Here is a 25976-nt window from a genome sequence, read left to right on the forward strand (position 1 = left end):
TATTTTAACATTTAAGTGACTCAAACACATACTAAACATTAAAATTTATGAAATTTAAATATGGGTTTCTACATATCAAGCCCCACAATGCCCGGGTCAATACACTATGAACCCACGTCATTTAAATTGAAAATATACACTTGATCAATTTAAAATGACAATTTAAATATGGGTCTTTCCATAAGCATTCAAACTTGACTTGTATGGCTGCCTCATGAGAGCATCACCAATGGTTCATGCCATTTAGTTGGTGCCACTGTGCCAAGCTAAATTTGGCATGTTACAGTGTTTTTGTCGTTACCTACATTTGGGCAATCTGCTCCAATGGTGGGAGAGCCAAAATTTGGCACCCATCGTCAACTACCTTTTAACAACCTTTTTTAACTAACTTTTGAAATATCAATTAATTTTTTTATATACTTTAACTATTGTTTAACCACATTCTAATCACGATTTTAAGGTTCTACTTAATTTTTTATCTACCACCCTACCCTTTGCAACATCTTCTACTTTTGAAAATGATTTACCTTTCTTTGTATGTGAATGATCCATATTTTTTTTTTGTGGTTCGTGAAAACAAACCTAACACAACTAATCCAATTTATAGGCTTCAAAAAAAAAAGAAAAAAAGAGTAAGGGGTTGGGCAGCTTGGGCTGGGTATCAGACCGTAGTCTTTGTTACCGGTGGAATAATATGAGCCGTTGGATTGCATCAATATCGCCGTTGGAATAAGAACCCGTGTGTAATGGATATCTCTCGCCCATCTCTCTCACCTTGGTTATATCGCTGCAGTATTAGAGCAACTTTACCAGTTGAGGTTAAATAGATTTATAGCCATTTTAACTCTTCAAAGTAGGAAAAATAACCCTACATCAGAGTAGGTAAACAAAGAGCAAAAATAAATTTGTGAACAGTGGTTCGGCACTTTTGCCTTACAACTGTTCATCAGGTATGTGATATACAACATTATTTTCTCTCTCCTCTCTCCATCCCTCTCTCTTTCTGTTTCTTTTTTTCTTTTTTTAAACTGTACTTTGTTGTACTATTTGGGAAAGAAAAAAGTATATTTTAATAGAGGATAGGTTAAATAGATAGTGTTGGTATAGTGTTGAAAGAAATATGAGTAGGTAAAATGAAAAATGTGCACTGTTCACAAGTTTTTTTTACCTAATTATTGATAAACTTGCTCTTACGAGTTGGACGATTCTGGAAAGGTCCAGAGGCTGAGGAAGGAGGGCCCTGCCGCCGAGTGCAGCGCGGGGACTTCCATGGTGAATCACTTCCAAGTAATTAACGGCTGAGATCCAACAGCTTATATTCGTCTAATTTTCTCTCATGTACTCCACAATTAGAGTGAGTCGGACTTTCTCCTTCCCCTGTGCATATTTCCGAAGCGGTTTCTCTAGGGTTTCCAACTTCGAAGAATCTCTCTCTCAAGAGAGCACGCACACAGAGGCAAAATGGTGGGTTCAAAGATTCTCTGTTTCACTTCTTCATATCTGTTACTGTTTTCGTGATGCTATATATATATATATATATATATATATATATATATATATATATATTAGCGTAGTATTTTCTGCATTAGAGACTACCTAGTCCTCTAGAATCCTCCGAAGATCCCAATCAATGATTTGATTCTGATTCAAAATCTTGGGAAGACTCTGATTCTGATTTTTGAAGATTTGAGAATTCATGGGGTGATTTCTGCACACAATTGGCAGATTGTGTTTGGGGAAGGAGATTGTGATTCTGATGCTCTATTAAATGCATGCATGCCTTTACCAAACTAACCCCATGCTAAAGACAAAAACGGAGCAAACAATTAACAAAAAAAAAAGGATATGGAGGAAAAACTTGAAAAGTTAGAAAACCTCTTAAAGTAATTTGGAACAGTGCTGCAGTGCCTATGAAACTACCAAAAAGCCCCTCTCCAGAGCCAACCATCAAACCTATCCAACGCAACCACTAAAATACAAGAGGGTGTTTTGAGAATTGCACTACTATGGTCGCTTACACATCCTAAAAGGGCCAATCCTCCTTTAAGGCAAGCAAGGATGCAATTGGTAGTTTAAGGGGCAAGTGTGTGCAGAGCTGGCCCAAGGATTTTGGAGGCCTAATGCCAACCCCGAGTATGGGGCCTTCAACTAAAACAATTCAATGCAAAAAAGAGCTTTGGAAGACTTGAACTCTGTACTCAATGCACCTATTCATGAACTACTGTCCACTGTACCAGCCAGGGGCGGACCTAGGATTTATAATCACTGGGGTCAAAAAGCAATATGTTTGTCCATTACATATCACTTCATTTACAACTGGCTGTGACGAATTTTCGTATTTGGTGAGTAAAACAATAAATATAATACGCACAATAACAAAAACTATATTTATTCTAAGGATATTGATTTTCACACTCTCTTTTTTTATATTCACTCTTCTTTTTTTTTTTAGTGTTGAAAGTGTATGTGTTTTTTTGGTAAAAGACAAAAAAGGATTGTGAAAATCAATTCCCTTATCCTAATTTCTAATCAACAAAAGAGGGTCACAATATAAGTTTGTAGAGGTAGTTAGTTTGGATTAATGACAGAGCCTAACGTAGAACACAAAATTCAATGTCCTAAATTAGGATTAAACAATGCAGATGGTAGACATTAAACAATCTAATTAACAATCTAGTTGAGAAAGAAATATCATTTAACAATCTGAAAAAAATACAAATTAAGAATTCTTGCATACAAAATATGAAGCATGGGAAAAAAACACACATAAAAAAAGATGCAACCAAATAAATAATTAATTTTGTCTCAAATTGATACAGGTTTTTGCTTTCAAATTAGGACCTAAGGTTTAGATTTACCTAATAACAGAATCATGGCTCATGGGTTATTACTAATCCATACAGTCAATTTCTTATCTAATTGATGCTTCAATTGATTTCTTCTCTTTTCCACAGAGAGAGAGAGAGAGAGAGATGTAAATGGTTGGCAACTTATCAATAAAATCTAGGGGAAGTAAATTATTTTTGGGGCAAGGAGAAAAGAGTATAAAATCCATGGGGCAAAGACCAAAATCTGGGGGAAGCATATTATTTTGGGGGCAAAGAGAAAAGAGTGTAAAATTCATGAGGCAGAGACCGAAGAGGATTAAATCTATGAGGCAATTAAAATTATCTTCAGGGCAAAATCCCCAAGATATAAAACACATGGGGCAAAACCATGAAAATGTCCGGAGAACATATGTCTATTACTGAGAGTTTTGCAACTCAGTGGGGTCAGTGGACCCCCCTTGCCCACAGGTCCGCCCTTGGTACTAGCCAAACATTTTGAAACCAATGATAACTTTTTTATATTTTTAGGATGATGCTATGGTGTCCCCGGTCATTTTGGGGACACCGTAATTTTTGGCATAACTTTACCATTATGAGTATAACTAAAACCCATTACAAGCATAACAGAACCTAAATAAGGCATAACTAAGGAATATCCAAAAAACCAACAAAGGCATAACCAAACCCAACAAAGGCATAACAAACAAGTTATGCCTTGCTGTGATTTTGGTTATGCTTTGTTATGGTTCTGTTATGCTTGTAATGAATTTTGGTTATACCCATAATGGTTTTGTTATGCCAAAAGTTACGGTGTCTCCAAAATGACCGGGGACACCGAAGTCATTCTCTTTTTATATTAGTAGTAAACGAGATATCATTTGGGCTACTTTTTGGAGACCCTAGGCGCGAGCTTCTTGGGCTTTGCCCTAGAGCCGGCCCTGAATGTGTGCAATTTGTAGTTTAAAGACGAAGTAAATAAAATTTGGATAGTTTAAAGGACAAATACATATTTTACCTTTTTTTTACGACAAGAGAGCAAATATATGTTTTTGTTTTGGTTTACTTGGTAGTCAAAAGGTCGCCGATGTGCCTGTTGAAAACCCAAATATCTTTTGGTATGGCTCATTTGCATTCTTAGTATGATTTTTCAATGTTGCTCTTGATAGTTTTTACTGTTGATAATTGTTCTGAGATGGTTTAGGTTTTGGTCAGTTCATGTTGGGGATGTACCTTAAGGCAGCAAGGCATTCACTAGTTAATTGGTGTGGAAGGATGGTTCAGCTTGTAACCATGGAGAAAGGCGAGGTTTCAAGTTATTACTCTATATGAGGCTTGTCCTCTTCTATTTTTGCTTATTTTTTGTTCAAAACATCTATAAACACGCCATGAACCTTCATGTGACAAGATTGTTGTCATTTGATTTACTTTGCGACTTATTTTTCTCCTTTTTGTTGGTCGAAGGTGATCTAAATGGATAATCTGGGGAGGGGGAGTTGAGCGTGTCGTCAATTGGGATTTGGCTAGCATAAAGTGGGCTTTGTCTTGGCTACCCAATGCAGATCCAGAGCCAGGAAAAAGCTGGTTGATGGAGGAAGAGGAACACCGTCACCAACAAGAACAATGCGACACGGAAGAGGAAGAACATCCCTTTACTCCTCCGCTCTTCTTGTCCTCACGAGAAACAAAATCACCTCCACCCCCACTGCCTCCAGTACTACTACCGCTATTTCTGAAGTTGGGAATCTTCTTCTGGTCGCTGCAGTTGTCAAATCGCTGTCTGAAAATGGCGGAACTCGAAACCTTGATGAGAACTCGATTCCCCTCTCTGAGTCTCTTGTCCTACAAATCCTCAGGAGGAGTTCTCTTCAGGTATCCAAGAAGGTGGATTTCTTCAGATGGTGTTCCCTCATGCACAACTACAAACACTCGGCGAGCACCTACGCTCAACTCTTCCATGCCATTTGCCGCCACCAAGACAGCCTCCTCGACCACCACCACGAGATCATTCATCTGCTGGGCTCCATGAAGCGAGATGGCGTTGTCCTCGATTCTCGGACCTTTAAGTTGCTTCTTGACTCGTTCATCCGAATTGGGAAATTCGATATTGCTCTTGAAATCTTGGACCACGTGGAGGAAGAAATGGGAAGAACTAAGAGTTCCTTGAATTCTGATGTGTATAACTCTGTGCTCGTTGCGCTTGTCCGTAGAGAGCAGATTGGCCTTGCCTTGTCTATCTTCTTCAAGCTCTTAGAAGCTTCAAATGGCACTGGCAATGTAATTCCCAATACTTTTGTTTGCAATGAATTGTTTGTTGCGCTTAGAAAAGCAGACATGAGGGAGGAATTCAGCAGGGTTTTTGACAAACTGAGAGAGAAAAATCGGTTTGCGCTTGACTTGTGGGGCTACAATATTTGCATTCATGCATTCGGGTGTTGGGGTGATCTGGGGTTGTCCCTGAGCCTCTTTAGGGAGATGAAACAGAGAAGTCATGGTTCTGACAGTGGTCCATTTGCTCCGGACTTGTGCACCTATAACAGCCTTATTCACGTCCTTTGCTCGTCGGGAGAGATCAAGGATGCCCTAATTGTTTGGGATGAACTAAAGGGATCTGGTCATGAACCTGATGCGTCCACCTACCGAATTATTATACAGGGCTGTTGTAAATCCTATCGGATAGAAGATGCAATGAAGATACTTAGTGAGATGCAGTACAATGGATTTTGTCCAGATACTGTTGTTTATAACTCTGTCTTAGATGGGTTAATGAAAGCGAGGAGACTCACAGAAGCATGCCAACTGTTTGAGAAAATGGTTGAGGATGGGGTAAGGGCTTCCTGTTGGACATATAATATACTTATTGATGGATTGTTCAAAAATGGAAGAGGTGTAGCCGGGTACACAATGTTTTGCGATTTGAAGAAGAAAGGACAGTTTGTTGACGGGGTTACTTACAGCATTGTCATATTGTGGCTATGTAGGGAGGGCCAGATTGAGGAAGCTTTGCAACTTGTTGAAGAGATGGAAGCCAGAGGCTTTGTTGTTGATCTAGTTACCGTGACATCGCTATTGATTGGGTTTCATAGGCAAGGTCGATGGGATTGGACGGAGAGGATCATGAAGCATATCAGGGATGGTAATTTGGTGCCAACTGTGCTCAAGTGGAAAGCGGATATGGAGGCTTCTATGAAAAGCCCACAGAGCAGGAAAAAGGATTTCTCTCCAATTTTCCCATGTAAAGGTGACTTCAGTGAAATCACTTATTTCTTAAGTTCACCTGACTTGGGGATAGGTGAGGCTGGTGGGCAACTGGAGGACAGATCTGCTTCGCATGACACCGACCAGTGGTCCTCATCTCCTTACATGGATCTATTGGCCAATCAAGTGACCTCCAATGACCGTATTCTTAAAACTTTCTCTCCCTCCAGGGGAAAACGAGTTCAGGTAAAAGGGGTGGAATCTTTTGATATTGATATGGTCAATACGTACTTGTCAATGTTTTTGGCCAAAGGAAAGCTGAGCTTAGCCTGCAAGTTGTATGAGATGTTCACTGATATGGGTGTCAACCCTGTGGGTTACACTTATAATGCAATGATGAGTTCATTTGTTAAGAAGGGATATTTCAATGAGGCTTGGGGTGTTCTTCATGAGATGGGTGAACATGTATGTCCAGCAGACATAGGGACATACAATGTGATCATTCAAGGCCTTGGGAAGATGGGAAATGCAGATCTAGTTAATGCAGTTCGGGATAAACTAGCGAAGCAGGGTGGCTATCTCGACATTGTGATGTACAATACCTTGATCAATGCACTAGGAAAGGCAGGGCGGGTTGATGAAGCAAACAATGTTTTTGAGCAGATGAGGACAAGTGGGATAAATCCTGATGTTGTCACTTACAATACACTCATTCAAGTTCATAGTAAGGCAGGTCGATTACAGGATGCTTACAAGTTCTTGAAGATGATGTTGGATGCTGGCTGTCCTCCAAACCATGTCACTGACACAATTCTTGACCTTATGGAGAAGGAGGTTGAGAAACTGAGATACAAAAAGGCTTCAATAAGACGGAGTCATAAGGATGATTCTTCTTAAAGAACTCTAAGAGAAAGGTTGGTCAGCTATACACAAAACTTGTTTCAGTTTTGAGACACTTGAGAATCTGAATATTGGTCTTTATTTGGAAACAATCTTATGTACTATTGAATAAGCACTAGCAGTGAGGCAGGGTGTAAGTATATTGTTTGTCTTCAATACAATCGTAGCTGAAATCAGATAGTTTTGCTTATCTTTTCTTGGACCTTGTGGTAGGCCTTATTTTGAGAAGAAAAATCAACACCAGCTTTGTTTTGCTTTTCGTTCTGTCATGACATATCCTTCTGATGCCCATTTACCTTTCACTTTTTTTTTTTTTTTTTTAATTTTACCTCATCTGGATCCATTCAGTGGTGATGATATTATGATTATGGCATGAAACATGGCAATACCCAACTGTATACTTATCAAACTCTGGAGTCTAATCTTTCTCATGCCTCATTGTGAAGGAAATCTATCAATCAGCGGTAGACCGTAGATGGGTTCCAGCTCATGCAAACATGCAGTGGAAGGAAATTCCTTAGTGTAAGATTTCATCGAACAACTAGCTATTGGGAGGTAATATCTTTGGACTCCATTTTCAGATGTATGTAATCTCGTTTGCATAATAATCCACTCCATAATCATTGAGTTGTTAAACTAACATGCCAACTTATCACTCTCAGCTGACCTTTTTAAATCTAATAAACATTGTCCAACAATAGCCACTAGAGCTGCAAAAGAGCCAAAGCGGAGATGAGCTTTGAAGCATTTGAGCTAGGCTCATTCAAAATTAGGCGAGCTTGAGCACGTTAGTGTTAGTGAAACAGCCAAGCTCAAGTTGAACACTACTACACTAGAACCTCAAATCGAACAAACTATATAAACAAGCTGAGATCGAGCTCAAACTTGATGCGCTCTAACAAAAGTTTCATGAAATAGTTTCAGTTACTATATATATTACTAAAATAAAATTTCATAGATATAGTTTTGTGTTTGTGATCATACTTGAGCCGAGCTTTGGCAAACTTGGGCACAAGTTGTTTATGAAACAAGATCTCATTTATTGATATAGCAAGCTGAGCTCAACGGAGCCCTTATCAGGTTCAGCTCTGCTCGTTCGCGAGTAGCTCAGTTGGTTTACAGCCCCATCCACCACCCCCTTATGTCTTTTCTGTTTTAATGTGTTACGCGGGTCACACTTCACCTCTAGGGCTTTTTTTATTTTTGTTTTTATGTTATGGTGGGGGTATGTTTACTTTGGATCGATTAAAAATCAGGATTTGGACAGCAGGAAAATTGACTACTTGAGCAATCTAGTGTGTCGGAATATCTATAGAAGAATAGATTAGATGGAGGTGATTTGAGTTTTTCTTTGCCTGTATTTAATATAATCGCCATCTTTCAAATCATTCATCCAATTTCTGTCAAATACACACATTCAGCAGAGTAGTTGAAAAAGTGATGCGGGTCATTGATTCTTGCAATACAAACTTATGTACCTCAGTTTCGATCTAGGTAGATAATTCATGGGATTCATAGCATCATTCCAAACCAAACTGAACAAGAGCTGATATTATTGTCTTTTTTGTTAACTCTACACTTTTTGTTTGGATCGGCCAACTCTACATTAGAAGAGAAGCAGCATATGTTCCGTGTAAATATTGACCCATTACCAGTCTACCACGCATAAGCGCTTGTTTGATTGGGCACTTGATGTGGATAATGAATATTTGCATGCATAGTTATGGGGTGAAACTTAAATGACTACATATGGTTTATGGGTGCATCATGCATGTCCAACCACTCATGTTAGATGGATATTTCATATGCTTCCCTGGATTTGGAAATGCTTCTTTTTGTAGACTGCTATACATAGCTTTATGTTGACTGTTATAACATTTTGGTTTGGTCTCTGTTTACATGATCCGTGGCTGGAAGTCTGTCCCAGCAGAAGCAACAATTTATTTCTTTTCTTGGCAAGTGGTTTGAACGTCAAATAGTTTGCAGTGTAAAAATCCACAAATCAAATGTTAGTTTGGCTCAATGTGGAAAAATAAATTGAACAAGAAAATAACAGAGATAAGAGACGACAAATGCCTTATTTATGAGCAATATCCTTTATTGCTGCTTGTTCTCTATATCCCCTCATTTCTTGATTGCCTGTGATGGAAAACAAGAATGCTACACACATTCAACATGATATGCAAACACAGTTTAAATGAAAACTCTGCAACAAATATAACCAGAGCCTCTAATTGATGCGGAATTCGATAACCAAATAACAAGAGAAGTCATTACAAGAAGTTTAATTAGCCTAATTTAAAAAAAAAGGGGAGGATGCATCTAAATCAGATGGCTGAATGTACTTACACTTACCTTCATGCATCAAGTTTTCACAGCTGTGACATTCTTGATGAGCATCCCAACAATATCTGGTGATACCCTTGATGCTGTATCCTTCAAGTCTCTAATCTTCATTTCTGTCTCCTCTTCGAGCTGTTTTGCAGTTGAGCCAGAGCTCCCAGTTGTCTACACATCATCCCACACCAATTTTGTTACAACATTCTTTTTTTTTTTTTTGAACAGGAAAAAGGATTTTATTAGCTTTGAAAACAGATTACAAAGATCAAAAGGACCCTAAGCATGAGGCCTCACATTGGAGCAAGAGTTTACCCACAAAGATGGCACCCCTCACTTGGACAGTCATATGCGCCAGGTACCAAAAAGGAAATAACAACCCAAGGTTAGCAAGTATCCAACCATGACATAGAATCCCAAAAAGGAACACCACTCCTAACACCCACAAAACACACTTCCCCCGATTAGTCTCGTTTTCGTTTTTTTTTTGTAATTATAAGATAGGCGTAAAACAACATAAGAACAAAAGGATTTGGGGAAGTGGATATGCTACGATTGATTCTACGTACTAAATTAAGTTAAAGAGAAGATAAGATGATGATGGCATTTATATCCTTTTATTAGCATAAACACACTTGTATCAACTAACTACAATTGTGGTTTCCTTTTTCTGTCTCCTTTGTGTCCTACCCTTGTAATGCTGCTACGTGTCCTTTTCTTTTATCTATCCCTAGCTTTTAATGATGTCATATTGTCACAAATGGTAACTAAACTCACTCTTTGAATTCAGAGTCACCTTTTTAATTTCAAATTGTGCCGATGTGAATACCAGAAGGGTGGGATAGAAACCCGGAAGAGTGATGCACAGCTGATTATAAATTGGGTGTAGTGTAGATATACGATGTTTGAATATACTACCTCGGCGATTTTATTTTTGAATTCGGCATCCAAATGTGAACGATAGTTTGACACTTCCTTCTCAGCTTCGTCTTTAGCCTGCTTCAATCTTGTTAATTTCACTGAAAGAGAAACAATATCTGCTCTGATGGATCCTATTGTGAAAGAAAAGAAGACTAAGGAGGGAAGAAAGAAACATAGAATAACAATTACAGTTAATCACTCCTTGAAATTGATATAGGTTTAGACTTTAGGGTCTCACAGTTTCTAGCAGCAGCTACAATCTGCTGGGCTTCCTGTTCTGCAGTTAGTAGCATTTGAATACCGCCTTGTCCTTTCATGGAATCCATTGGAAGCTGTTTGACCTTAAAAAAAGAGCCATAAAGATTAGTCTGTTGCATTGCCAAAGAGTACTTCCGCTCTTAATCTACCTCCCCTAAATCCTTTTCATAGCTAAATTGGGTGTAGATTTTTGTTGGAAAACAATATGCCAATTGTGATATTGAGAAGCCATGAGTTTTGAAATTAAAAGGAGAAAAACTATGATAAGTACGTAAATGAATACATACACTGCATATATAGGAGACAACTTTTTTTTCTTTTTTTGATCAAATACTTGTTTGGGATTGTTTTCTGTTTCTTTTGTCCAATTAGAGGGATGGAGAAGAGTCAACATGATACGTTTAGTCATTTTTTCCATGTTTGAAGGAAACACTAAAATGATAGCTTGTGATTGTCGACAAATCCCATTGAGTTATGAATAATTGAGGAATGGAAAGGAATTAGAATGTCATAGAACCTATGCAGCATGGACACGAATACGGATACAGACACGGCAATTCTAAAAAAATGGGGATACGGACACGGCGGTGGACATGCCACGTGTATAAATAAATAAATATATATACATATATATTAATTTTTTTATGAACCATTGTATATGAATAATGAATAATCTCACAAATTGTATAAATTTTTTTCAAAGGCATAATTACAGTTTAACCCAAAAGATTTGAATAATTTCATATTAACCCCCCAAAATTAAAAATATTACCTTTTGACCCCTAGACGTGTCCCCGGCGTGTCCCCAGCCGTGTCTCCTATCAAAAAATAATAAAAATTATTGAACACGCCTCCCCGTGTGTCCCCGCCGTGTCCTCGTGTCCAATACATGGATACGGCGCCCTTTTGGAGTGTCGGTGCTTCATAGCATAGAACTGGTGATTGTAGAGGCTAAATGTTCACTAAGGAATTAGGATGATCATCCCTTTTATCTTGTAAATCTTATTACTGACTCACTCTCTTTTCTTCCCAACAGATCACTGTAAAACATTGAAATTCGACTTCTCAAAGCTTTATCCTTAGCAAAGTCTGCAGCCTTCTCGTTAGTCCACATCAGAGGTAATATTTTCTTTTCGTTTGATTTGAGACATCGCTGCGTAATTTTTTTTTGGATGGCATGATGTTATATCTCCTTAGTTCCTAGTTTCTATATACATTGGAACACTTTTGCTACTCATTGTTTAATAGTCTTAATGAAGGTGTCTTTATTGCCCAATAAACAAAGAAAAGAACTAATGATTGTTTTTTTAGATTTAGATTCCTGGGGGTTGTAATGCGTAGGTGCGATAATAAGGAAATTGTTATTTTCTTTGAGCATCTCCAACCCAAGTCTCTAAATAGATACTCAGAAGTTATTCTCCAATAGAAAGAAGTGATTATAGAGCAGAATTAGAATGTCCTAAAACTGGGGGACATAGAAATTCTACTTCTTAACCTTTATCCATAACCAAGGTAATATGTTCTTTTCTTGTTTTTGGCACGGGACGATTATGGTAGAGACTCAGAGCTACTTTCATGGGCTGTTAATGTGTACTTCATCACTAGTTTAATTCTAGGCATTGTTGTAGGAGAAAGAAAGGCTCCGCGTTCCCAAAGTGGTTGATCTTAGCTTAGCGTACTAGCCGTTGCTTCATTTCGTATAGTGATAATGCTTTCTCGCCTAGGGTGCTAGTTTGTTGAGAAGTCACTCAACGTGATAGCTTAACCAACGATAGGGATTGAGGGGGGTAACAGTCCTAGCACGGCTCGTTTCTTTTAGCAACTTGTGAAAGAAAAACCACATCGGCTTTGCAAATAAAGCAAAAATGGCTCTATACAGAGTAGCAAAGGAAAAAGGAAAATTCTAAAATCAGCCCACTGGGTTGACAATATTAAGTGTGTGAATGTATATTAAAGGGTGTAAAAAGTTCACAAGAATACGTGTTTTTCTTGCCTTTTAGTGTGTTTATTGTCAGCCCAGTGGGCTGACAATAGCAAGACCGAAGGAAAAATAGGAAAAAGGAGTACAAAGACAGAAGGTAGGTTGCTATTTTAACTGTATGGTGTAATGTTGTGTCTCGTTTAGTTCTTGATTGATCTCTATGTTGAAACTGTTTTGTACTCCACTTGTTTACTAGTATTATTGAAGGTTGATCTCCCACCTACAACGTATTTGGAAATTGGGTCTTTCTAATGTATTTGGAAAGGCTGTTGATTTTGCCACTCCCTTTTTTGTCAATGCCACTCCCCTGCATATGTATTTTTGGTGCAAAAATACACTTGCAGGGGAGTGGCGTTAACAAAAAAGGGAGTGGCAAAATCATTTCCCTAATTTTGTTAACGCCACTCCCCTGCAAATGTATTTTTGGTGCAAAAATACACTTGCAGGGGGAGTGACATTAACAAAAAAGGGAGTGGCAAAATCATTTCCCTTTGGAAATTATGATAAAAAGAAACTATTTGGAAATTTTAAGTCCTCAAACAAAGATGGAGCATCACAAGATATTTACTTGTTTGTCTTCGGGTAGTCAACAAATTTAATTATCCTTAGTAAGGAAAATAGAAGTATATAGTGGATGTATGCTATGTTTTGTTATCCTTTAACGACTTTTTAATGAAGTATATGTTGTCTTTGGGTAGTCAACGACTTTTATTTTCCTTTAACCTTCAAAATGTCTCAAGCTAAAGAGCATTCTTATAGTTATGTGGTTTAACAAGCATGCTTCAAGGTGCTTTCATCCTCTGGCTTGCAATGCAGAATAAGCTCAACATGAAGGATAGACTGGTTGGTTGGGGATTAATAAGTGATTCAACTCGCACACTATGTATTGATGGAAGTGCTGAAACACATAATCACCTGTGTTTTAGTGTTCATATTCTAATACTGTGTGGAAGGACATTTTAAGGAGAAACCAGATAGTTAGATATATCCCATGTCCTGGGCGGAGGAAAACCAGATTCTATAGTGTGGGTAGCGATGTAGACACAATGGTGATGTCTTTGAGAGGGGGAACATGTTTTTTCATCTTTGTAAGTTTGTACATGTGTGATATATATGGAGTGAGTTTTTTCTCTGATTTGTTGTGTGTGTTGTGTGCTTGAGTGGCCTCCGATGTCCAACAAGGATATTCAAACAAAAAGTTTTGGACCCTTGTTTTCTTAGCTCTAAGGTTCTCAATGCTATAAGGGATTCCGTCTTGGCTTGGATGGAATGTCAAACCAAGCTCTGCTAATGTAGATATATATAGGCTTCCCCTTCCCCTTCCCCTTCATAATTTTCTTTCGTAGTAATCTTTTTGCTATGACAGTTTGTTTGGTTTGAGCTGTTTTCTTGTTTCTCTTGAGTTTTTCTTTGTTTTGATGCTCCGGTAGTGTTCCTCCTTGTCTGCAGGGGTACATACGCCCCTGTATATTCGGTTTGGGCTTCTAAAGAAAGTACATTTACTGTAAAAGAGCAATCTTATACTCCTTGAATCCTACATGATAAATGTGTTTGGTTTTCAGCTTGATTTCGAGGTCTCAGTAAATCCCATCCGGACGGAGTCACGGCCGTCTACGGTCGAGTCTTTGATTCGATATTCGTACCCGTCAATTGTTCTTGGGTGTGGTTCAGTCTTGGGTGGCCCTCTGCACAACCAAATGCAGATAATGTTCCCCTGTATATAATATTCATCTACTTTTTTTTTGAACGGTATAATAGTCATCTACTTAATTCACGTAGATGGAGAATTGTTTTATTTCTACCAAAATCAGTAATTATATTAGAGCTTTATCGAAAGGGGACTGTAATTTTGGAAGGATCTGGACATCTATTAAATGAAACCATGTCTTGTATTTAGTGCAAATGCAATTGGTGTATTTTTCTTCTGCCATCCTGCTTAATTGCATTGGCAAATTTATCTCTTTTTAACAAAATATTCCACGTTAATTTGGTTCCCTTTCCTTAACCTGCTAACCATTCGTCTAACCACGTGGCTCAAAAAGTGAACTTCAAGTTATACTGTAGCTGGTGGGCTTTACCTTATATTCCACACAATTTTCCACAAGTTGCTCGATGTGGGATTTATGCCATAAGTGGGTTCTCACAATCTCCCCCACTTAGGATCGCAACGTCCTTGTTGCGTCGGCCCAACAGCCTTCCCTTGGAAGACATGGTGTGGCACTTAGTTCTGTACAGTACAATCAGTGTGCTCGTACCAAATTCTAGAGGTGGTCCCCACTATGTAGACCATGATTGTGCTCTGATACCAATTGTAATGACCTGCCCTAGCTGACCTGCTTAACCCTTAGCCGAACCACATGGCTCAAAAGGTTAACCTCAAGTTATATAATAGCAGGTGGGCCTTACCTTATATTTCACATAATTTTTCTCAGGTTGCCCGATGTGGGACTTATGCCACAAGTGGGTTCTCACATCCAAACCAGGCAACTTCCCCCAATGGTTGTGTAACTTATTAAGGATAACGAGGTTGTGGGTTCAATTCCTAAGAGCATCTCCAACTGCCTAAGCAATTGGAGTTTTTAGCTATAATAACTAGTTGAAGTACAAAAAGGGCATACCCAGGAGACGCGCTTCAGGTTCGACCGAATGGCATGGTGCTACAGTACCTCGCTGCTCTGAGCGAGGTACTTTAGCCTCGCTTGCGTCGATTTCACCCCTTCTCTCTCTCCTTCCCTCGTTTTCATCTCCCGCGCAACCTTTGGTTGCTTCTCTCGCTTTCCCTTGCATGCTAGGTCGTGGAGATTTTTCATCATCCTCAACATCTACAAGGTATGCCTCTCCCTCTCCTCTTCCGAAATTAATTTCAACTTAATTATTCGGGTTTAGATTCTGTAATATGTTCATCAATTTCATCATCCTCCAGAGTATTTTGCGTTGAGAGGTTGTTGAGAGAGTGATGAGGAGAGACAAGAAGGAGTTAGAGAGTGATTGAGATGGGTCTGTCGGTAGCTGGTGTATTCGACTATACGGTGCATAAATGAGAGGGGTTGGGTAGTTAGGTTTGTATGGCTCTAGTTTGTGAATTGTGGTGTGGCTGTATAATCTAGCGGGGAGGATGAGGACTGTTGGCTTTGAATGGGGTCAAGTTTACCCCATAAATTTGGGGAAAGAATGCCCAGAAAGTGTTTGATGAATTTCCTAAGTCCGACTTGTATAAATGAGGGGTTGGAGAACAAGCTAGAGAAGGGGAGTTTTTTTTCGAGTAAAAATCTTGCCTTGATATATCCATTTCTACATTGCTTTTGGTTTGTTTTCAGTTAATTATGTGGTGAGGAATTCATAATTACAGTAGTTATCTTTGGCTCTGCTGCTATCTCTAATAACTTTCCATAACTTCTTGTTTCTCACTAACTAATATATATATATATATATATATCAGTCAGGTTCCGGTGAGGGATCCCTTACTTTTTTAAAATGCGGGACTTTCCTTCCCGATTGAATTTCGATGATCCGAGCCGCTCAAAGTGATCAGAACGTGATTTTAAGGGTCCCCGCGAGAAATCAGCAAAAAAAATGACCGGGAAGGGCTTCATCCGAGCAGTTTTCATTGAACGGTTCAAAAAAAACTGCTCGGATGAAGCCCTTCCCGGTCATTTTTTTTGCTGATTTCTCGCGGGGACCCTTAAAATCACGTTCTGCACACATTGAACGGTTCGGATTTTCAAAATTTGATCGGGAAATGAAAGTCCCGCATTTTAACAAAGTGAGGGATCCCTCACTTGATAATTTGTGTATATATATATATATATATATATATTGTCTTTGTTGAATAGTTAACTTGAGAGTTTACTACCTAGCTCCATTAACTCACAAGTACCATGTTTCCCTACAAAACCCTATCCAAGATGTGATGTAGGATTGTGGTGTGACACCAGTTTGTAGACAAGAATGATAAACACAAAGTTCAACAAGCTTGAAACTGATTTTTTACATCCATTTATACAATGACGAAATAGAAACCCAAAAGAAGGCCTCTAGACACCGCTGATTTTTGGCTTCCACTAGTCCTCTAACAACAACATTAAAACATGATCCTTACTCCTTAAACATAACACGAAATTAAGATGGGTCGTGTGTATTTTTACCACTCAAATATGCCATGCTTTCTTCGGGGGAATGTGAATATTGGTCTCATGGTGTTCAAAATGAAAAAATAGAAAAAGAAAAGAAGGAAGAGATACGTGTGGCTGTATAATCTAGGGAGATTTATCCAGGGGTCCACTATTGCAATTCCGTAATACCACAAGTCCACCTTGTATTTTGGAAACACTTCCAGTCGACCACCCTGTGAACGGTACGCTTATACCCCTCATTCAAATTCATCTCTTGCATCACGATATTCCGTGACCATGTCTGCCAATACCTCTCCAGAGGTCGTCCGGCGACTACTGCCGGCGATATGCCGACGACTATCTCCAGTTTATTTCCTGGCGATGATCTCCGGTTATTTTCCAGTGACCATCTCCAGTCATTTTCGGCGACCATCTCCTGTCATTTTCTGGTGACGATCGAAGCTTCAATTGTCGAAGTACAGTATGGCAAGGCTCTGGCGAGCACAAGGAGGAGGAGATGGCGAACACAAGTCATGCCACCAACCTCCCTAGACCTTCCTCGGTTGGGCCCTGTCCGTCGGCGCAGTCGAGACCCGCAGGAAAACCACTTTTATTCCACGACATTCCAGTTTCTCTCTCTAGAAATTAAGCCGTCGCCGGTCACCTTTGCCACCAACCACCACCACCACTTCTTCATTGATACTCCACCTTCCTTTTGGGTCATACGTAGCCTGGGCTTGACTCCGGAGCCATCACCGTAATCGTCGGGAAATTGAGAGCCGAAAGGCTTTGTTTTGAAAGAAGAGCATAGACTATTATTTTTTTCTCTATTTTTTGTTTGTTCTATGTCATCACTTTCTAAAAACTGGGAAGACTGTTTTTCTTTTCTTTTTTCATTCTATCTTTTTAATTTTTAAAAGAATAAATAAACTTATCTAATGAAGTTATTATTAAGACAAATAACCGTATAAAAACAACAAATTAATAGTCTTCCCATTAAAAAGGAAAAAGTACTCATTCACTTATTAAAAACAGATCACCCTTTTTTTTTTTTTTGGGTGTGTAAATAGCAGAGCACACTGTCCCAAAAAGTTTTTAAATGTTCACTAAATATAACCTCATGCATCTTGATCACTAACTTTCATACGAGAATTATAGAGTTTTTTTTTCTCTTTTAGTGAGTATTCACTAAGTTTCAAAAGCAAAGCTAAAAGTTAGAACACTAACTTTCATCCATAGCCAAAAACAGCTTACGCATACAGATATTGGAATGAGTTGGTTTTTGTTGATTAGTATAGTAGGTTTAAGCAGTTTTTGTAAAAACAAAAGTAGTGACACCTCACTAGTTTTAATAAACAAAAGTAGTGAGATTGTGATCCATGATCTGACGACACCCTACAATATCAAAAAATACAAATTAAAAGTTAGTGAAGTTTCACTAGTTTTTTAAAAAGTGTTTTATACTCAAATCTGGAGGATGCTCACTAGTTTTTATAACAAGTGTCAGATGCCCGCCCACTAGATATTATCTAGTGAACTGTTATTAGTTTTTTTGAAAAGTGTTTTTTGCTCAAATCTAGAGAATGTTCACTAGTTTTCAAATCTAGTGTTTTTTGTAATGTTCACTAGTTGGTGAAGTTTCACTAGTTTTTTATAAAGTGTTTTATGCTCAAATCTAGAAGATGCTCATTAGTTTTTATAATAAGTGTCAGTTTCCAAAAAATACCTCGTGAATGCCCACGAGATATTATCTAGTGAAGTGTCACTAGTTTTTTTGAAAAGTGTTTTTTTGCTCAAATCTAGAGAATGTTCACTAGTTTTCATAACAAAGTGCCCACGAGATATTATCTAGTGAAGTGTCACTAGTTTTTTTGAAAAGTGTTTTTTTTGCTCAAATCTAGAGAATGTTCACTAGTTTTCCTAACAAAGTGCTGATTTTTATAAAGTTTTCGGTGTCCAAATCCGGCAGATGTTCAGTAGTTTTTGGTGTCCAAACTAGTGAGGTATCACTACTTTCAATACAATAGTAGAAAGCATACATAGAAATGATATTTAGTTATGAACTGAATATTCATGAGATTTCAAGCTTTGTATTCTGCTATCAACCACAGTATACCAATGGTATCAAACTAGTAAAAGTGTAATAGAATTATATGGCATAAGCTTATCCATGCCTTTTTTTTGACGACATAAGTACATGAGCTCCACCCATTTTGGTTGTTTGTTGAGGTCACACGTGTGAATGAGTGTGATTTGGGTGTGGTTCTAAGATATCTTTGTTGAGAGAAACGTTTTTCGAACTTCATAAAGATTAAAAAAAAAAAAAACTCATAAGCTGGATGGACATCTTTCCGAGTAAAAAGAAAGAAACTGGACATCTCTCACACAGACACAACTGATAAATTTTTCAGTGCCAAGTAGATACCACGTGGTGCCCGCACGGCACATTCGAGCCGCCTCATGCGATTTTGGACGGCTTGGATTTGGAGAGAGAAAAAGAAGAGAGAAAGAGGAGGGGTGAGAGGAGAGAGAATGTTTCAATCTGAGTCGTCCAAAAGTGTATCGGATGGCTTGGGAGTGCCGAGCGGGCACCACGTGGGGATATATATCCACCCGGCACTAAAAAACTCCTCCACACAACTAGACAAACATAGAGTAGGTAGGCTGAGTGAAATATCAGTGATTAGTCCCTTGGGAAGAGAGAGAGAGAGAGAGAGAGAGCAGTCAACGAAATGTTGGCTGGTACTTTTGATTTTTTCGACGCCATCGGCCTCCACATCACTATCATCTTCTACAACCATCTCCGGCGCCGGACACTGGCATAGTCACCGGCAGCTGTAATTTGCAGGTGATTCCCCGGCGACGCTGGTACTTTTGATTTTTTCGACGCCATCGGCCTCCACATCACTATCATATTCTACAACCATCTCCGGCGCTGGACACTGGCATAGTCACCGGCAGCTGTAATTTGCAGGTGATTCCCCGGCGACTTCCAATGGGACGACGATTTCCCGGCAATTGTCAGGCGCTAGTGGTCAGAGGTGTTTGGGGTAATTTGTGTGGCGAGGGTAAATAAATATTGGGCGCCGCTATTCGCAGCCCTTTATTTTCTTCCGTAGCCCACAATATTTCGGTAAATGGTTGTTGAAAATCATAAATAACATTTCGGTAAATTGTTGTTGAAAACAAAATTATATTTCTGTAACTACATGTCGAAAATATGTTCAACTTTCGATAAACAACTGCCAAACATGCATTTTCGGTAAACATCTGTTGAAAAAATATTATATTTCGGTAATTGGATGCTGAAAATATATCTCAATTTCGGTAACTAACTGTCGAGTATAATTGAAAATTTTTAACGGGCTATGGGAGTAAATAGAGGGCTGCGAATAGCAGCGCCCTAAATATTGCAACATGAGTGAGGGTATTTTTGTCCAGTAAATTAAGGAGTGGACTTTTGACTAACCGAAATACGGAGATGTGGAGCCGCACTCATTTGGAAGATTGCAGTGGACTGGAGCTCCTTGAAGAGTCCTATATGGACCTTACAACAATTCTTTATATAATCTATGCATGTAATAAGTAATACGGGCTACCATTATTGTCCTTATCCCTCCTATACTCCTGTAAGTAAGGGGTTGCACATCCCTTGGAGTGAAAGAGTCAACTTGCCTATGAAAAAAGAGTCATTATCTCTCGTTTTTTTCTAGGGGATTGGTAAATGAAAAGATATGAGATTAACCACTCAAATGATTTGAGCTTAGAAGATCTTCAGCTTTTTATAACTTTGTATGAGTGTTTGCTGAATTTTAAGGTCGATGACTTGTTTGATCCTGTCACTAGGTTGTGGAGGGAATCTCTAATTTCGGTTTTGTTTCCAGCTGATGTTGTTACTGAAATTACCTCTATGCATGTGCTGTTAATGATTTGGAAGATAAGTTTGGTTTGGGATTGTAGTAAGGATGGTGTGTTTTCTTTTAAGTTTGCGTATATGTTACTGTTTCATGAGCGATATGAGCATGAGCTGACTGAACCGATGGGTGCTTTCCCGTTATGGGGAAAAGTGTGGTCTTTGGGTCTTCCACCTAAGCTCTATCTTTTTCTTTGGAAGATCATTCATCGAATCCTTGCAGTTAAAGATGCGCTTCTGTGACGGAACATTAATGTTGATCCTGCTTGTCCACGGTGTGGGTGTGTAGGGAAGACGGTAGAGCACCTATTTTTTGAGTGTGAGGGGTCTAGGAGGCTATGGCGAGCTTACTCTAGGCACTATTCTGGTATCATTTAATGATTGGTTGTTGTGGTGGATGAAAGAAGCACATGATAAGGAAGTGATTTGGGACTCGGTTTGCCTGTTGTGGAGTATTTGGTGTTGTAGGAATAATGTCTTGTTCTGAAATGAATTGTTTACCATGGATAATGCCTTGTTTTGTTTTGCAGGATTGCGTAGTCTTGTTAAGAATGGGAAGTGGAATTCTGGAGGGGATAAGGGTGAGGGTGGGATGGGTGGTGCTTGCGTTTCAGATAAGGGAAGTGCTAGTTTTATTTTTCGAAAGGATGGTTTGGGTGATGATGGGAGGGCTCCTTGGGTGTTCGTTACGGATGGAGCTTGGTGTGAGAATACGAGAAAGGGAGTGGCAGCTTGGGTTAGGGTGGATAGAAGGCAAAAGGAGAGAGTGAGTCAAGTGGTGGAGGCTAAGGCTTCTTCTGCTACTTTGGTGGAGGTGAAGGCGGGGATTTTGGTTCTTCTCAGGGCTGTCTCCAACAATGTGAAGGAGCTTTGCATTCAAACAGATAGCGCGGTTTTTGTTCAAGGGGCTAAGAAGCCTTCATCTGTGTGCCCTACTCTGCAAACAGCCCTTGAAGACTTTTGTTTGTTATGTAATGTATCGTTTAATTATGTAAAACTTGTTAAAGTTTCTAGAAATGATGTAAGGGCAGCTCATGATATAGCTAGAGCTGTCTTAAGGGACTTGTAGCCTGTATTCTTTCCTGCTTGCTATATATATTGGGTTTATGCTGTTCGTCGGATTTTTTTTTCCGCTGCATTTGATGTTGGAGTGAATTTATTGGAGGGAATTTCCACTTTTTAATGCTGCAATGGTGGTGTTTCAATATCAAGTAGGCTACTTCTGTCCATGGCCAATTTTGTGCCTTTTTCGCCTTGTTTCCTTCAAGTCTGTACTACTGTTGTTTTGGACTGCAAAGCCTTTCAATTGCTGCTGCTTCTTATGGTGGTACTACTTGCTTCTACTACAATGGTTGTGGTTACATGTTCTTCAGTCCTTAGATTTTGTTTCAAGTTTTCTGCTGCTACTTTGTTTCTTTACAGGGGGATTGTGTCTAAGATAAGTTTTAACTCTTGTATTGTTGTGGGGTTTTCATAATAAAACTGTTGCTACTATTTTTATAATGGGTGTTATGTTTTTAGAGAGTCCTGTTTTTGGTAAGCCAAAGAAACCAAAAACAAAACAAACACCAAGCCCCAGCCATAGGCCAAAGGAAATGCCATATCTACAAAATTAAAATTGACATGCGTGTGAAAATGAGAGGAAATATGGAAAAGAATCAAGGATAAGAGAACAAAAAAACTAAATTGAGATGGTTGTGGAAATGTAATATATGAACTTATTTATAGATGAAGGAAAAAATTAGTTAGAAGAGTGAGATATAGCTGTTGGAAGCGGAAAGAAAGCTGTTGGAGCAAATATATAGCAGCTGGAGGAAGCAGGTTTACCATATTCTTTTTGCATCAAGCCGTTACTATTTTTGCCTTTGCATAGCCTAATGCCTAGTCTGTTGGGGGACTTGAACAATTGGTGGCTAGCTAAACTCATATCTGGCATATTTCCTAGCCAAAATGGCTAGGAACTGCTCTTAAGTGAGGAAGTTGATATCCCAGTTAATTGGTTGAGAAAGGGGTTTTGGTAGTAAAAATGCTTTATGTATTGACAACAAAAAAAGAGGTAATGGAATGAAGGTTCGATATAAGAAATTGGTGGTGAAAATGGCAACTTTTGATAAGAGGAAGTTCTTTCGACAACGCATGCACGCGTAAATCTTAGAGTAGGGTGTTCTATGCAGAATTAGCAAAGAAGGGGAAAAGAGGAACAATGAGCACCAAAACCAAAATCTAGGCCACCACAGAACTTATGTACAAGTTCTCCATGGAACTAATGTACAGTGTTACACAAAATGATCTCAGTTGAAGAACTTCGCGAAGAATTCCGGAAGGATGCTGCTGGAGACATTCACATCAGGGCGATGAGTGGAATAAATATTCTTTATCACCTTCCCTTGTATAACTTTAAAAGAGAAGATGATCAAGGAGGAATGGCACGAGAGACTGTTTGTGTGTGCATGTTAAAGCGTGGAATGGGGAAGCAGCTATTATGATAGGCTTGTTTGGTCTCACATATTGGTCTTCCTCTTAACATTGTCATAGCCGTCGATGAGGATACTCTAAAAGAAACTTCATTCGCTAAAGCTACGATCCTTATTGCAGCTAAGATACAATCAAGAGAAGATTAATTTGGATATCAATAGAAGGGTATACTTGGTTAAGAGTTTTTGAGGAGTCTTCAAGCCAAATAGCTAACTCTATTCCTTCTCATTCAAAGCATAATGATGGAATTTAAGTCCATCCGAATTTAGTCAAGACACCCAATGGTTGTTTCAAATACGGTGTCAAAGTCTAATGTGGAAGATGAGGAGGTGGATGCCGGATTGGATTGCAAGCGAAAAAAGAAGAGGTGAAAGAAGCTATGCTGGGTTTGGTGAATCATTCTAAGGGTGGTTTAGAAGCGCAAGTGGAGGAGTCTTTGGGCCTCTCTAATACTTCTAGATTAAGGATTGAGCCTAATGGAAAATAGTTTGTTTACATGAAACCTATTTCAAATTTAACAGAATCATAGGATGACAACAATAGAAACAACTTAATATACCTGGAGGAGGTGGCTCAGATTGAGGGAATCTAGCTGCTTGTGGGCCTCAATTCAGGGAACGATGCTAAGGATACTAGAAAAGAAAACTGGAAGAAGAAGTCGATTGAACAAAATGTTGGGCATCCCTATATCCAAGAAGAGGGGTGGCAGAAAGAAGAAAAAATGTGCAGTACTGTTCATATCAACAACAACAACTTTAAGTATTCCGTTTGAAGGCAGTAGGAACAGGATTCGCTTAATTGGCGGAGGTTGCTTGGTCAATAACAAAGATCATGGGTGTCGATTATTTGGGAGGTGATGAGGAAGTTATAAACAAAATTAAGACAATGGAAGCTGAGACGATGAAAGGCCAATATTCAGGCTTCGCAACATGTTGCTTGATCCTTAATTTGTCATATTGCGGGCTGGTGTGTTTTGTGGGTCTGGGAGTGGCGTTTCATTTTGGGGTTCTATGTCATGGTTGGCTACTTGCTAACCTCGGGTTGCTATTTCCCTTTTGGGTTCTAGCGGCATATTATATCCAAAGGAGAGTTTTGTGGGTCTTGCGAGTGGTGTTCCATTTTGGGGTTCTATGTCATATATGGTTGGCTATTTGTCAACTTTGGGGGTTATTTCCTTTTGAGTCCTAGCTACATATGATTTTTTCAGAGTTAGGGGGTGCCATCTTTGGGGGCATGCTCTTGTTTCGTATTCCGTAGTGATGCCGCGTGCTTAGAGTTTTTTCAATCTTTCTCATATTTGTTTTCAAAATTAATAAAAATCCTTTTTTGCGTTTAAGAAAAAAGGAGATCCCCCTTCCTTGGCATTTTCATTAAGCTATAATCATATCACCGTATGCACCAGAAGCATTCATCTAATATACATATTCAATAATAGGGTGAAACAGGTCATACATGCAATCGAGATAACAAATTCAAAAGTATAAATCATACAATAAATAAACTTAAGATAAATCTTACGAATGATTTGAGACAGAAAAAGCACAATGAAGAAGATAATAAAAAAGAATTCATCCTCGTAAATTAAGTTGTAAGTACCTGTGTAGGAGGGATTGCAAGGGAGTTATTTTCCCGAAGGAGGTAGTTTAAAGACTTAGATTTTCTTTTTTAGACAGAGAGAGAGAGAGAGAGAGAGAGAGAGAGAGAGAGAGAGAGAGAGAGAGAGAGAGAGAGAGAGAGAGAGAGAGAGGCCAAGTCAACAAATAAAGAGGGTTTTTCTCCTTCACAAATGGAGGCGCTAGTTATGGTAGTTTCATAATGGTGAAATGTGTGGCTTGACATTTACGAAGTTCACATTGCTTATATATGTTGCATTCCATGAAAAATGTATACCATTAGAAACTCTCTCCAATAATTTTATAGCTCTCTTTTTTTTAATCAGCAAAAGAAGAATTTTATAGCTCTTTTATAATAGTAAAAGACTTTTTTTGATTGCTAGCTCAAAGAAAACAAGACTTACATGTTGATCGTAATGGTACATCTCTTGCTAATTAATGCGTTTTTCACAACTTTAATGCTAGTTTTGAATATGGCATTGGATGAGGGAAGAAGACAAGAAAAAGGAGAACTGCAATTACTTGTGCTAGCTTATACCATTTCTATAAGCATCTCAAACCCATTACTTCAGATTGTGAATTCCAAAATGCAGACTGGGGGAAGGGGAAAATGATAGGTAAGTAGAGATCAGGGAAGGGGACTACGGCCCCGTTCCAGTTTTAGAAAAAGTTCTTATTTTTTGGTCCAAAAAGAAGGTTGATTCCAGATCTCTGAGCCTTCCCCATTTTTAAAAATATTTGACCAAAACGACGTCGTTTTGGTCTTTGGTCCCCACAATCCCCGAGTGAAATGACAATACTGCCCTTGCACCATTTTATCTCCTAGGGCTTCCAGTTTATGACACAATAATCTCCTCATCTCATCTCTGCAGCCCTACCTCGTCCCCTTTCTCATCAGTCCGATCATCTCCAACATAAATTGGGAGCACATCATCGCAGCCCTCCCTCGTCCCATTTTGTTGGCAACCCAACCCTGGCTTCCATTTTAACAGCCCGCCTGGGGATTCTAACGGCGGACCGCGGACGAGAAGCCACCGTTGAACGGGGCTGCCCCTGTGGCTTTGTGGGTGTGGAATTTGGCTGTGATTACTCGAGTGGATAGGGGTAGTCTGGAGTGGAATGTGATTTGGGTTTGTTGTAGAGCTGCTGCCGTTTTGGGGGGGAGAGAGGAGGAGGAGGAGAAGAGAGAGAGAGGGTCTGGGATTCTCTCAGTAATGATAGAAGAGGGAGAGGAGAAAGTCGAGGGTAAAGTTTGGGAAATTTGAATTCGTAGGAGGGGTAATATGGTCATTACAATAATAACCTTTTTGAAAAAGAACAATATTTTAAAGGAAAGTGGAACGGAAGTTCTTTTTTGGTACTGTTCATCACAGAAAAGAGAACTTTTGTAAAAAGAAGTCAAACTGGAACGGGGCCTACCACCGACAGCCGGGTGGGCTAGGA

At 39.1% G+C, this 25976-nt stretch overlaps 2 protein-coding genes across 9 annotated transcripts; one reads left to right on the forward strand and one right to left on the reverse strand.

Annotated features, from left to right (window-relative positions):
• Positions 1-1196: 1196 nt before the first annotated feature.
• LOC131329130 (pentatricopeptide repeat-containing protein At4g01570) lies at positions 1197-21559 on the forward strand. 7 transcript variants are annotated; one of them, XR_009200641.1, is made up of 5 exons: positions 1197-1464; positions 4290-6937; positions 7386-7478; positions 11476-11558; positions 20976-21559. XR_009200641.1 is itself a non-coding variant. In XM_058362206.1 (3 exons), exon 3 carries the CDS (start codon positions 4449-4451, stop codon positions 6918-6920), a length of 2472 nt encoding a protein of 823 aa, XP_058218189.1. In that variant the 5' UTR covers positions 1197-1464; positions 4030-4140; positions 4290-4448; the 3' UTR covers positions 6921-7097. The 7 variants fall into 7 exon arrangements, 5 of the variants coding, with proteins under 5 accessions (XP_058218189.1, XP_058218190.1, XP_058218192.1 ...); XR_009200642.1 differs by lacking the exon at positions 7386-7478; XM_058362206.1 differs by lacking the exons at positions 7386-7478; positions 11476-11558; positions 20976-21559 and adding an exon at positions 4030-4140 and having other exon boundaries at positions 4290-7097.
• Positions 8833-24629, reverse strand: LOC131329134 (V-type proton ATPase subunit G-like). 2 transcript variants are annotated; one of them, XM_058362213.1, is made up of 5 exons: positions 24517-24629; positions 10420-10522; positions 10179-10279; positions 9279-9431; positions 8833-9062 (listed from the first exon to the last, which is right to left on the reverse strand). In XM_058362213.1, exons 2-4 carry the CDS (start codon positions 10505-10507, stop codon positions 9288-9290), a joined length of 333 nt encoding a protein of 110 aa, XP_058218196.1. In that variant the 5' UTR covers positions 10508-10522; positions 24517-24629; the 3' UTR covers positions 8833-9062; positions 9279-9287. The 2 variants fall into 2 exon arrangements, with proteins under 2 accessions (XP_058218196.1, XP_058218197.1); XM_058362214.1 differs by lacking the exon at positions 24517-24629 and adding an exon at positions 23480-23723.
• Positions 24630-25976: the final 1347 nt, after the last annotated feature.

The sequence above is a fragment of the Rhododendron vialii genome, chromosome 6a, assembly GCF_030253575.1.
Source record: "Rhododendron vialii isolate Sample 1 chromosome 6a, ASM3025357v1".
Taxonomy (NCBI): domain Eukaryota; kingdom Viridiplantae; phylum Streptophyta; class Magnoliopsida; order Ericales; family Ericaceae; genus Rhododendron; species Rhododendron vialii.

What these genes read in the sequence shown, in the direction of transcription:
- LOC131329130 (XM_058362206.1), top strand. Translation starts at nt 4,449, where the DNA reads ATGCGACACGGAAGAGGAAGAACATCCCTTTACTCCTCCGCTCTTCTT.
- LOC131329134 (XM_058362213.1), bottom strand. Translation starts at nt 10,507, where the DNA reads ATGGATTCCATGAAAGGACAAGGCGGTATTCAAATGCTACTAACTGCA. An exon ending in TGTAGCTGCTGCTAGAAACT is followed by an intron (nt 10,280 to 10,419) that starts GTGAGACCCTAA and finishes TTTCTCTTTCAG; the next exon opens with TGAAATTAACAAGATTGAAG. An exon ending in TCAAAAATAAAATCGCCGAG is followed by an intron (nt 9,432 to 10,178) that starts GTAGTATATTCA and finishes GATGATGTGTAG; the next exon opens with ACAACTGGGAGCTCTGGCTC.